Source organism: Naegleria lovaniensis, assembly GCF_003324165.1.
Source record: "Naegleria lovaniensis strain ATCC 30569 chromosome Unknown tig010, whole genome shotgun sequence".
NCBI classification, from domain to species: Eukaryota; Heterolobosea; class Eutetramitea; order Acrasida; family Naegleriidae; genus Naegleria; species Naegleria lovaniensis.
The window spans coordinates 282,075-293,156 of NW_025407832.1; the positions used below are offsets into that span (position 1 = coordinate 282,075).

The following is an 11,082-nucleotide window of genomic DNA, read 5'->3' on the forward strand; positions in this document are numbered from 1 at the left end:
AAAAAACCTTCAAGAGATAGTATAAATGGCATCTTTATGTGTTTTGAATTCATTACGCACCATGTTTACCGTGCTGATGATCATGTACGGATTGGCCATTCCAGTCGTCACTACTTCATCACCGAGTCGTCATCATCAAAATATTCACTCGACATCACAACATTTCTCGTTTTCGAAGACATCTTCCATGAATCCTCATCGTGTAGTGGTACCGACCAAAGTACCTCATTCTCGTTTTCATAATTTCATCCTCTCTCCTAATCATTTCATAAAAAACCTTTCAATACCATTTCAACAACAAGAATGGTTGAGACCTCTTCGAAATGTCGATGCATCATCCATGAACGAGAGGTCTGCACATGGAAACACCATGTCCTCCTCTTCTTCTATGGAATTTAATTTTCAAATTCACATCAATACCAACAGTTTGAATACAAACACGAGTACATGTGGAGATTCTCCGACGAATGCATGTCCTTCACTATCCATTGGTTTACAAAAATTAAACAACAATGTAGAGACAATAGTTTTGCCAAGTTTGACAGCAGCTGACTCTCGGAGAGCATTGGTGACCACTCAATTTGAAATGTGGAGTAATGATGGTAATTTCTGTTTAGCCGAATTTCTTCCTCCTGTGAAAAGTAATGTGGACCATTCCATGATATTTAATGGAAGAGCGAATCAAGTGTGGTGCACCAACATCTCCTCTCTCGATCGGAGTGACATTTTATTATTGGATTTCAACTCTCTTTTCATGCACATTCCTGTAATTTCTTGCAGACCTTTGAGTGTGAAAATTACTAATTGCAATTTGTACCATTCGGTGATTGCCATTTCACAGCTCGTACCTGAAGCAAAGAATATGTACTGTCGTAATACCACTTTCAATAATGATATTTTACAACAAGCAAGCCTAACACTGAATGGAGTTTTCTTATCAAATTGTGCAATATTTAGTTCGTTTGTAGGATCCGTGTACATTTATAACGTACATCAAACCATGATTACTCCAGACTCAATGATCAGTATTACAGACTCCAACTTGTTGGATGTGAGACATTTCAAAGTTATTGAGCTCGGGCTGTTCAATGTCAATAATGTACAAACAGTTCAATTTATTGCAATGTCTTATGAATCAAGAAGAGCTAACTTTTATTTGAGGTCGATTGAAAATTTACTAATCACACAATCTTTATTTAATTCTAATTTTTTTTCGGATGACTATCTCCTTAATTTAGAAGATATTCAATACTCTCGAATCACTGATTGCCAAGTGGAGAATCTCAATCATGTGTGGTTGGGAGGGTATGGCCTTAAAACACTTGAACTGGAAAATTTAAGTGTCATGAATAACTCTGTCACCAATATTTATTTATCCTATGAGATAGGATTAATTACAATTCATGAAATTGACACATTTTCCATCAAGAATTCAAAATTTGAGTCCAACAGTGGATATCATGCAGTTGATTTAACTATCCACTCCTATGTAAATATTTTAATTCACAACAACACATTTAGAAATAGCAAATCAAAACGAAGTGGAGGATCAACCTATATTGGTTATTTCAAATCTCAGTATTTTCTCTCTGGATCTCAATGCAATATTACATTCAATACCTATGAAGGAAATTATTGTGATGATTTTGGAGGCGCCATCTATGTGAAAGGTCCAACGAACTCGTTGTATTTGGAACATAATATTTTCTTAAGAAATACTGCACGACTAAGTGGAGGAGCATTGACCATTTCTGGAGCCATTCGCAGTGACATTAGTATTGCTCATTCATATTTCGAAAGAAATCGAGTGTTAACCAATCCATTTTTAGAAGGATCTCTCACCAATTACATGTTACCCAGTGGTGGAGGAGCTCTCTATTTAGCGAATTCAAAATGTAATTTCTTGACAGGAGCAACCTTTGTAGATAATGAAGCTGCTCGAGGTGGTGCTCTCTATTATCAATCGTTTCCAACGTTAGGTTTTGATGTTACATGTAAAATTTCTGAATGTACCTTTCGAAATAATAAGGCATTCAATAGTGGAGGAGCCATCTATTTGAATAATGTCAAAGATGCGAAAAGTGTCATTGATGAGAATAGTTTAACATTTTCGAATAATAGAGCAGAACTGTTTGGAGATGATATTGCCACGACAACTAAAAGTTTGTCCATTATTGATTTCCAACCACGACAAGTGTATCCTGGACAAAATATTACCATCAAAGTAGCACCTGTGGACATGTTCTCTCGAAGAATTCCAATTGGAACTCAAATGTTAAGAATTTTCACAAGTGATCAAGTGACCTATGAACTTCATTCCTATGATCATGACACTCTTTATATTTCTCTCAAATTATTAGACACTACCTTCAATACCAAACAAAATATTACAATTAATCCTGAGAATATCAATTTATTTGAAACCATTACTATCTCCATCACTCCATGCCTAAAAGGTTTCAAATATGCAGAGAAAGCATTTAATGGACAGCGAGTATTTGTTTGTGAACAAGATCATTCGATTAATGTAGACCTTGTCATTGGAATTGCTGTTCCATTGGGAATTTTATTTCTTGTGGGAGGAATTTTCATTGGTATTGCTCTCATCATGTGTACATCTTATATTGTTCAACGAATTCGAATTTTAAAGCAAAAAGAATTAGCTGAAAAGCACATTGAACAGAAAATTATTGACAAGAGAATAGTTTTTAGTTTGCAAGATGCGAGAAGCCATGACGGTGAAAATGAATTACTAGAATCTAATGCAATGGAGAGACCTTTACTTTATGGTCTCTATCCTGAAAAACAACCTTCATTTATTATTCCTATTGAGAATATTGAAATTTTGAAGGTAAGTCATTCTTCTTGGCTATGTCCATCAACAACACTTTCCATAGAAAATTGCAACTGGAGGGTTTGGAATTATTTATCAAGGTATGTTCACTGTACATTGGTTCATTATGAATGTATGGCAAACAACACTCTCTCTATATAATTCATGCACAATTTTTCAAAAACCAATGCAAATGATCGTTTCGATTCAACCTTCTTTTCACAACCTCGTTCACAAACCTCTTTTCACAACTCATTCAGGCAAGTTATGGAATAAGGTAGATGTTGCCATCAAGTTGTTGAAAAATGACGCTGAAGAAATGGATGAAGAATTTGAAAAAGAAGTATCCCTATTAAGCTCTTTAAAGCATCCAAATATTGTCACATTCTATGGAATATGTATTACATCCGATAGCAAGTACATGATCACTGAATATTTGCCAAGAGGATCCCTTGACAAAGCTCTTTTTAAAAGCAAGCAAGGAGTTGAACCTCTTACATTCTCAAAAAAGATTTCCATATTAATTGGAGCAGCCAAAGGTATTGAATATATTCATGGATTATCTCCAGCTGTGATTCATCGAGATTTGGTAAGTATAAAATTCAAGTTACAATATTGTAAAAAATTTTGAACAATATCAACTGTCTTCATAGAAACCTGGAAATATTTTACTTGGTAAGTGAGAAGTGATTATTTATAGTTGTATTAGAATTATATTGTTGTTTCATTGGTATTTTTATTCAATAGATGATAATTTTGAAAGCAAAATTTGTGACTTTGGAATTTCTAGAACGGTGGCTGTCACTACCATGCAAAGCGCAATCACCACAAATTTAGGTAAGTTCTTGTTCATGGAACCCTATGGATTACAATTTGTGATATTCTTTGTTATGAAACAATGTCCATGGTGCTTGAAAATATTTCATCATTATTAAGGAACTCTCTTTTATATGGCCCCTGAACAATTGAATGGTCAAATGGAAGATCCAAAATCACACTATTATTCCAAACAAGATCGTGTGGTATTGGCCACAAAATTGGATGTCTATAGCTTTGGAATTATTATGGTAAGTAATGAATGGTTCATGTGAAAAATCAATTCCAAATGACTTTACACCTCTACGATTTGATTATTCGTTTTCTTTCATCACTATTTTACACACTCTCTAACGGAACGGATTTTCTATTGATAGCATGAAGTCTTCTTTGAAGAAACACCATTCGTGTCAGGTAGTTGTAAATTACAACCTCTCTTTGATCAGCAACAACCTGAAAGTAATATTGGAACACTTTCAGATCATGACACCACACGTTCAGCAAGCTCACATTCTACCACCACTCCATTAATTGCCACTCCTTTTAATGTTCCTCAAATGGTTCTTAAGGGAGCTCGACCAATCATTCCATTCCGAACGGAAGAACAAGTGAATGTGTGGACACGAGAGTACATGTCATTCAGTTCTGAATTTCGAAATTCCACACCTAGTCATGATGCGAGAGCCATTCTCGATTATTTCCAACTTGCTGAATCATGTTGGAGTGAACACCCAATTCAGAGACCTTCATTTACAGAGATTCGAAGAAAATTAGAATCTATTCTTGAAAGAATTCAATGAAATCAAGATGGAATGGTAACATAGTTTGTTTTGTGGAATCACTTTCATCAGTTGTTGTCTGTAGATTTAGCATTAGGAATCAGATTTGGTTGGGAGACAACAACAAAATAATTGAGAGAGGTTGATTTATTATTCACTTGGTCCTTTTTGTCATTTAGAAAATGTCATAACACTCATCGAACATTATGGGCCTTACTCGTATTTTAGAGCTTTCTTGAAATGATGAACAATGATAACGTTTGCTGCCAATTTTTTTGAAAATCGCGCGTGGGCTCTGGCTGCGGATTTGTCAGGGCCCTCGTGATTTTGAAAGATGTATTGAAATTTCAAAAGCAAACACAATGGACATTCATTTTACAACTATGAAAAGGAGCATTCGCTACAGTCAGAAATTTATACCATTGGTTCCACAGTGTTTCAGATCATTACCAAAAGTTCGAACAAATGTTGGAACATGGATCAACAAGAATTATTTGTGAAATTAACTCTTACATTCTCATCAGAAATGAACATCAATCGTGAAAAAGTCCATCCTTTTGTCCAAATTATTTTGAAATGGTTGACACATGACCAACCATTAAGGTTCGAAACTGAGAACAAATTTGGGAAGCCTTACAAACACTCCAATAAACGACGTTGTAACAAAAACATCTAAATATCGAAAAAAGGATGCTTTGAGCAGGCCGCTTGAACAAGCCACAGACAGCAATCGCAGCGACGTCTCTCCACATCCAGTTTTACACGAAAGTGCAAGAAGAAGAAGAAGTGTGTTGCAGTGAAGATCACTTTAGCTTGTTCACCGCTCAATGGATTTGGATTTGGATAGACCTGATCTCTAAATCTTCCCATCACTCATACAATGTGGTTTGTTATTATTGAAACAATAATTGTAATTTCAATTTAGAATTTCGACTTGATGGAATATTTAGTTTCTTAATAACACTGAAATCCAACTGAAAGGTTCGAATCAATTGTTATAAAACCTGTCTCAATACTAAAAAGGAAGCACAAAAAAAATGGCTCGACGATGGGTTTGCGTCATGGATTGTAACTGCACCGAGTTGCTGAAGAGAGGTGTGGCTGCTGAGGATGCTACAAGTTCTGCAACATTAAATTCATCCATGATGATGATGTTTACTTCTTCTCTTCCGACATTTTCATCCTTCTTTTCTGACTTTCAATCCAACAAGGCTTCGTCTTTGGGAGGAGATCACTCAGCTCCGATGATGCAATCTTTACTTCCCGACACCTCTCATACTAGTTTACTGTACACTACTTTTATTCGATCATTTTCATCATGTACTCATCAAGTGATGGTGATGGAAAGCGAAAATACATGTATTACTTTTTTGCCAATTTTAGATATTGAAGAACCGAACGCAACTGTGAACAATAGCACAGTGAGATCACTTCAACATACTCCTCCCTCGATGGCCATGTTGTTAATGGTTGCTGATGTTCAAAAAAGCGAAGACGACGAAAATAATGATGAACATTTGGATAGCGAAGAAAATAGAGATGAGTTCAAACAATCGAAGAAAAAGAAGAAAAATAGAACAAATACTATTTACCAACACTTTTGCAACGAAACATTTTTGAAGGCGTTAGAGTCAGTAATTTATTTATTTATTAGCAAGACTACTTTGTCATCAATCACAAACAAGCAACCATCAGACAAAGTGGCAAAGAAAATACCTCAAGTGAAAATTATTTTGAATTCGTTGACTGACATCATTACATATTTATTACAATCATCCTCTCCTTACACTCCATCATTTAAGAAAACCTATGAAACTGACGAAGATTCAAGATCAATGGTGAGCTCCTTTCTACAACAACCATTTGAACAATTATGTTTACGCCCTGGCAGAAAAACCTTAAAGTTTCCTGATATCAAGGAGGTAGAAATTCTCTTGGTTAAATGCATGAATTACCTCCTTACTCAATTCAAGAATACGTTATTGTGCTCTGCCATTTATGTGAATGCTGGTTTGTTCTTTTGTGGAGCTGAATGGCACAAGTATCTCAACCAACAACAATTGACAGCTCTTTCTATTTATTTGAATTCATTATCTCATTCAGAAAATGATGCTACTATTCGTGACATTCCTCTCGTGTTACGCGAAAATGTCAACACAAGATTTTTATGCATCAAATTAATCGATAATATTCACTACTGTGCAATAGTAACTGGAGATTTAAAGGGTTATGATATTGTAACTGCTATTCAAAGCAAGAGTGAGGATTGGTCTAGATCAATAATTCGATTATCAGGCGTCTTGACAAGATCCTTTCTCTCATTCGTACAAGAGCTTGATGAAAAGAATGAAATCACGTCAGATGCTCAAAAGTTGGCTAAAATTAAGGCCTTGCTTTTCATGAGTAATTCAACAGGATCTTCTCCTTACTTTATCTATGAAAATTTTGTTAACAGCGATACAAGTCCCTTAACCTATGAAAGAATAGAACATTCACTCAGGGAATTCTACATTAATTCCATGATGACCGTTTTTGATGTGTTTCACCCACAACAACAAGGTGAAGAATTTAATTTGGACATCAACGAAACGTACGTGATCACCAAGCAACTTGCTATTTTTGCATTCAAGAAAAATCATAGCCTGTTGTATTGTGTGTTTGATAGCACCTGTCCACGACATGAATGCTCCATAATGACAAGAGAAATCATGCAGCTCATTTCTAAAAAGAATATTCAGTAATTAAGCGTTCAGAATCGTTGTTAACAGGAACTCTTCATTGATACCTTTTTAACCTGAGATTTATTTCTTCAAATTAGAATCTTCATCGATATTGATGTCCTGTAAATCCTCCACATTATAAGTATTGTAACCATAATCTTCCACAATTTCTTCTTCACGTGTCTCTTCTTTCTTGACGCCTTCTCCATAAGTAAGGTCAGCACCGACAGCAACCTTACCAGCCCTTCTATGCATTGCCCAAGCTTCAAGAGCAGCCTCTGCTTTAGTATCTTCGTCCAAGAATCTTTGTTGTAATTGTTCTCTAGTTTCAGTGGTTGTGATGGAAGGGACATCAGGAATAAGGGTATCAAAGCTTTCTGCAGCTCTAATAAGCTCAACCAACAGATTTTGCAGGTAGTTGATATTCTCTTCTTTGGTGTCGTACAAACTACATCTCAACGTGACGGATTGTTTGATTTCACTAAATCTCTTTTTGTACTTGGCCTTCATATCTCCCTTTACAAGCTTGATAAAGTTTTGTCTTGCAATGTCAGAACTAAAGTCAATGTCAGCAAGTCGCACTGTCAACTTGACAACCTTATCAGCTGGATACTTGATACCAGAATGAAGAAATCCATAAGATTTTCTTACAGTGAGATGATGTATTGGTAGCTTTGTGTCTGCGATATACTTTGATTGATAGGCTGGCAACATCTCTTTGATTTCAGCAGAATTTCTTGTTCTACTAAGGTGAGAGAAAAGCTCAACATAATTATCAACGTTAAAGATGGCCTTAAATGGAGTTTTTCCTTCCTTCAAAGCCTTCTTCACTCTAGTATTAATTTTTTTCATGACCAAGGCATCTTCGTTATTTGAAATGTCCAATGGTCTAAGATCCATGGTTGCGTCAGATTTAAAGTTCTCGACTGTTGATTGTAAAAATCCATAAGTATCATTATCTAATGCATCAATGTTGTTAATGATAACCTTTTTGAATTCATTGTATTCCTCAACAGAAAAAAGTGGCTCTAATTGACCCTTGTACGACTTGAGTGAGTTTAACACTACGCCCATAAACTTGGGTGTGTTGTTTTCTTCTTGATAGTTTTGATGAATTTTGTTAATAGGAGATGCTTGCAACCAATAAAGATGAGCCTCAGGATTGGAAGCCAAAAAATCCGTTTTGATTTTTGAAACTTGAGAAAGCTTTTCGACCATCTTGGAAAGTTGTGGATACTTAGATCTGGTAATCTGAAGCACTGTGGATTCAAAATCCCGAGTGAGAGAAGCAATTCTATCCAAAATTGGTTTGACTTCCTTCAATCTAATTTGAAAACATGGTTGTGTTGTGAAGGACAAGCTAGAACGCAGAAAATTGATCTCCTCAACCTTGTAAATTGTGTCAAGTAATAATGCTGCTTCTTTCTCAGACTTTGTGTTTTGTTTAACGTATGTTTCATAGTATGGTTTGTTGAAGGCTTGCATTTGTTTGGAGTAATTAACAAATATTTGCCATTGGTCGTTCATCCACTTCAGCAGTGGTTCATGATTTTGTTTGACAATACTTTCTATTTCCAACTCTACTGGCATATCATAAAGGAACTCTTCGTTTGGAATTTGGATGTTGTTTTGAGTAATGAATTCGTTTCTTTTTGTAACATAGGCACGCATTTCTTCACTATCAAAAATTCGTTCTGCTAGCTCTTCAGTGCTCACGGTTTTGTGTCTAGTAATTTTATGGGATTTCAAAAGATTTGCCAATGAATGCATTGGTATGTCAGATTGGATTCGTTGATATGTTTCCATGTCAAATCCAGCAAATGACTCTCCTTTAAAACCTTCAAAAAACTTTTCAAAATCTGCGACCGCTTGTTCCATTGTTTTCTTCATAGGAGTTCCAACATGTTTTTCCGATGAGTATGTTGTTTCGGTGGATGAAGTGAGAGGTAAATCTACCTTCAAACCAAAGTCTGGTTTTAAAAACAGGTTTTCATAGTTGGTCCTTCTCTCTCGAGCTTCTGGATTTGTTTCAGTCTCCTCTTCAATTCTTCCTTTATTCTCTAACTTCTTTTGAAGAAAAGCAGCAAATTGGGGCGAACGCTTGAGAGGATACGTGATGGATGGTGGAAGGTCTTCAAGTCTCTGATACTTGAGTGTACTTTTCAAAGAGTTCAAAGCCTTGGTGGCATATCGAACAACCATGATGATGATGACAATGGAAATTGATAGTAATTATTCGTGATGAAATGAAAAGAGAACAACAACGACAAGCAGCCTCAAAATATTTTTTTCAATTCTTTGGCAACAATCCCGTCGTTTAGTTTACAATCTCTTGGCAAGCATACCCGAACAATGATTTCTTCATCAACGCGTTAAAATAGTGATTCCTAATCAAATAAACGTATCTTTATTCATCAGTACGAATTCTGAATCAAAAACAACAACGTCATCAGCTTACTTCTGTTCCTTCTGCTTCTTTCTCTCTTCTTGTTCCTCTTCTTGCTTGGCTATGATAGAATTAAACTCAGCAGTCTTCTTCAAGTAGATTTGAATTTTAGCCTTTTGGAAAGACTGGTCGTTCTTTCCGGAAACAGGAACAGTAGAAGTTTGAATCTTGGAAATAGTAGCGAGCTTTTGATTCTTCAAGATCTCGGCACATGAAACAACAGTGTTGATTGCTCCTCCCAAGCCACTAAGCTCAATCTCATTGTTGTTCTTCAAGAATTTCTTTGCCAAATAAACATAGAAAGAGAGTGATTGTTTAGTGGCTGAGACTTGGATCTTGTTGTCGTCTTGCTTGTTTTGTACGTTGCTAGCAGTGCTCATTTCTCCTTTGTATATGATATGCTCGGTACTATGTAAATTTCAGTGTTGTTTATCACTCTAGAAAAAAAGCCTACTCCACGAGATGAACGATCGTTTTTTGGGTGTGTGGAATTTTTTTTAATGTTTTACAATCCACGGTTTTTTCTTTTGATCACGCCAGTCGTCACCAATTTCGTTAGATGGCTTGATAGGAAGAGTACTTTTTCCGATACAGGATCACTGCCATCACCACGGTCGTCATTACGATCGAACCAGCAATGAACACAAACAAAACTCCAACTACCACACCAACAACGTTGCTTGTTGGATCGTAAGTAAATGCGGCTGGATTAAAGGCAAACGCTCTGAGTGGTGGGACGTCTTCTCTTTCCACAACCACATTCAAAAAGTACTCCTCTTTCTCTAATTTTTCAAAGCTTCCCTTGTCAAGAGTACACTCTGTTAGGCCTGTCATGTTGGACGATATACATTGCGTAATGCTGAGATTATCTCCCAATCTACATCCACAAACTGAAGCAGCATTGATTTTTTGAGGGCTCTTTATCAACACGGCACAAAACAGGTACGACGGCGTTGGAACAAGCTCATTAGAGCAACCTCTTGCTTCATTCGTGGAGCTACAGTACGTTGGTGTGCTAAAAGTGCCTCGTCTTGACAAGACGTCAAAGCTAATATCTCTATTATCGGTTGTTATCAAATCCACTTTTCCTTCATTGTTAAACCCTTGAACTGAAATTCTGATCGATGAGGATTCTGTAATTGGTATGATACCAAGATAATATATCGTGGCCACAGAGCATTTTGAGTTTGGATCTGATTCACAAATCCCTACTGAGTGTTGATAATAAGATGTTGGCTCCGTAACAAATTTCCTATCAAAATTGGTGTTGTTGGGAGCCCACTTGTTGCTATCATCACACTGCTGGACACATTCTTTAAAGAATATATTCACTCTTCCTGAACAAGCTTCTACAATTCCACTAATGCTGCGTAAATCTCGGTTTGGGTTTGCAATTTTGTAATACACCCATTGGCTAGATAAATCTTCATCATCAAAAAATACCAGGTGATATAAGATTAAATGTCGGGTTATCATTTTGGCCTAAGC

The 11,082-nt window shown here is 36.2% G+C and overlaps 5 protein-coding genes across 5 annotated transcripts; 2 read left to right on the forward strand and 3 right to left on the reverse strand.

Annotated features, from left to right (window-relative positions):
* Nucleotides 1-61: 61 nt before the first annotated feature.
* Nucleotides 62-4,449, forward strand: C9374_000528 (uncharacterized protein; the record flags this gene model as incomplete). Its single annotated transcript, XM_044695012.1, has 7 exons — nt 62-2,851; nt 2,898-2,934; nt 3,094-3,422; nt 3,487-3,508; nt 3,581-3,670; nt 3,770-3,900; nt 4,027-4,449. The coding sequence occupies 7 exons, from the start codon at nt 62-64 to the stop codon at nt 4,447-4,449; spliced, it is 3,822 nt and encodes a 1,273-aa protein (XP_044552356.1).
* A 1,016-nt stretch (nt 4,450-5,465) lies between these two features.
* C9374_000529 (uncharacterized protein) lies at nt 5,466-7,169 on the forward strand (the record flags this gene model as incomplete). The annotated part of the gene is made up of 1 exon (XM_044695023.1): nt 5,466-7,169. The coding sequence occupies one exon, from the start codon at nt 5,466-5,468 to the stop codon at nt 7,167-7,169; it is 1,704 nt and encodes a 567-aa protein (XP_044552357.1).
* A 60-nt stretch (nt 7,170-7,229) lies between these two features.
* On the reverse strand, nt 7,230-9,350 carry C9374_000530 (uncharacterized protein; the record flags this gene model as incomplete). Its single annotated transcript, XM_044695035.1, has 1 exon — nt 7,230-9,350. The coding sequence occupies one exon, from the start codon at nt 9,348-9,350 to the stop codon at nt 7,230-7,232; it is 2,121 nt and encodes a 706-aa protein (XP_044552358.1).
* Nucleotides 9,351-9,602: 252 nt separating this feature from the next.
* Nucleotides 9,603-9,974, reverse strand: C9374_000531 (uncharacterized protein; the record flags this gene model as incomplete). The annotated part of the gene is made up of 1 exon (XM_044695046.1): nt 9,603-9,974. One exon carries the CDS (start codon nt 9,972-9,974, stop codon nt 9,603-9,605), a length of 372 nt encoding a protein of 123 aa, XP_044552359.1.
* A 175-nt stretch (nt 9,975-10,149) lies between these two features.
* C9374_000532 (uncharacterized protein) lies at nt 10,150-11,070 on the reverse strand (the record flags this gene model as incomplete). The annotated part of the gene is made up of 1 exon (XM_044695057.1): nt 10,150-11,070. One exon carries the CDS (start codon nt 11,068-11,070, stop codon nt 10,150-10,152), a length of 921 nt encoding a protein of 306 aa, XP_044552360.1.
* Nucleotides 11,071-11,082: the final 12 nt, after the last annotated feature.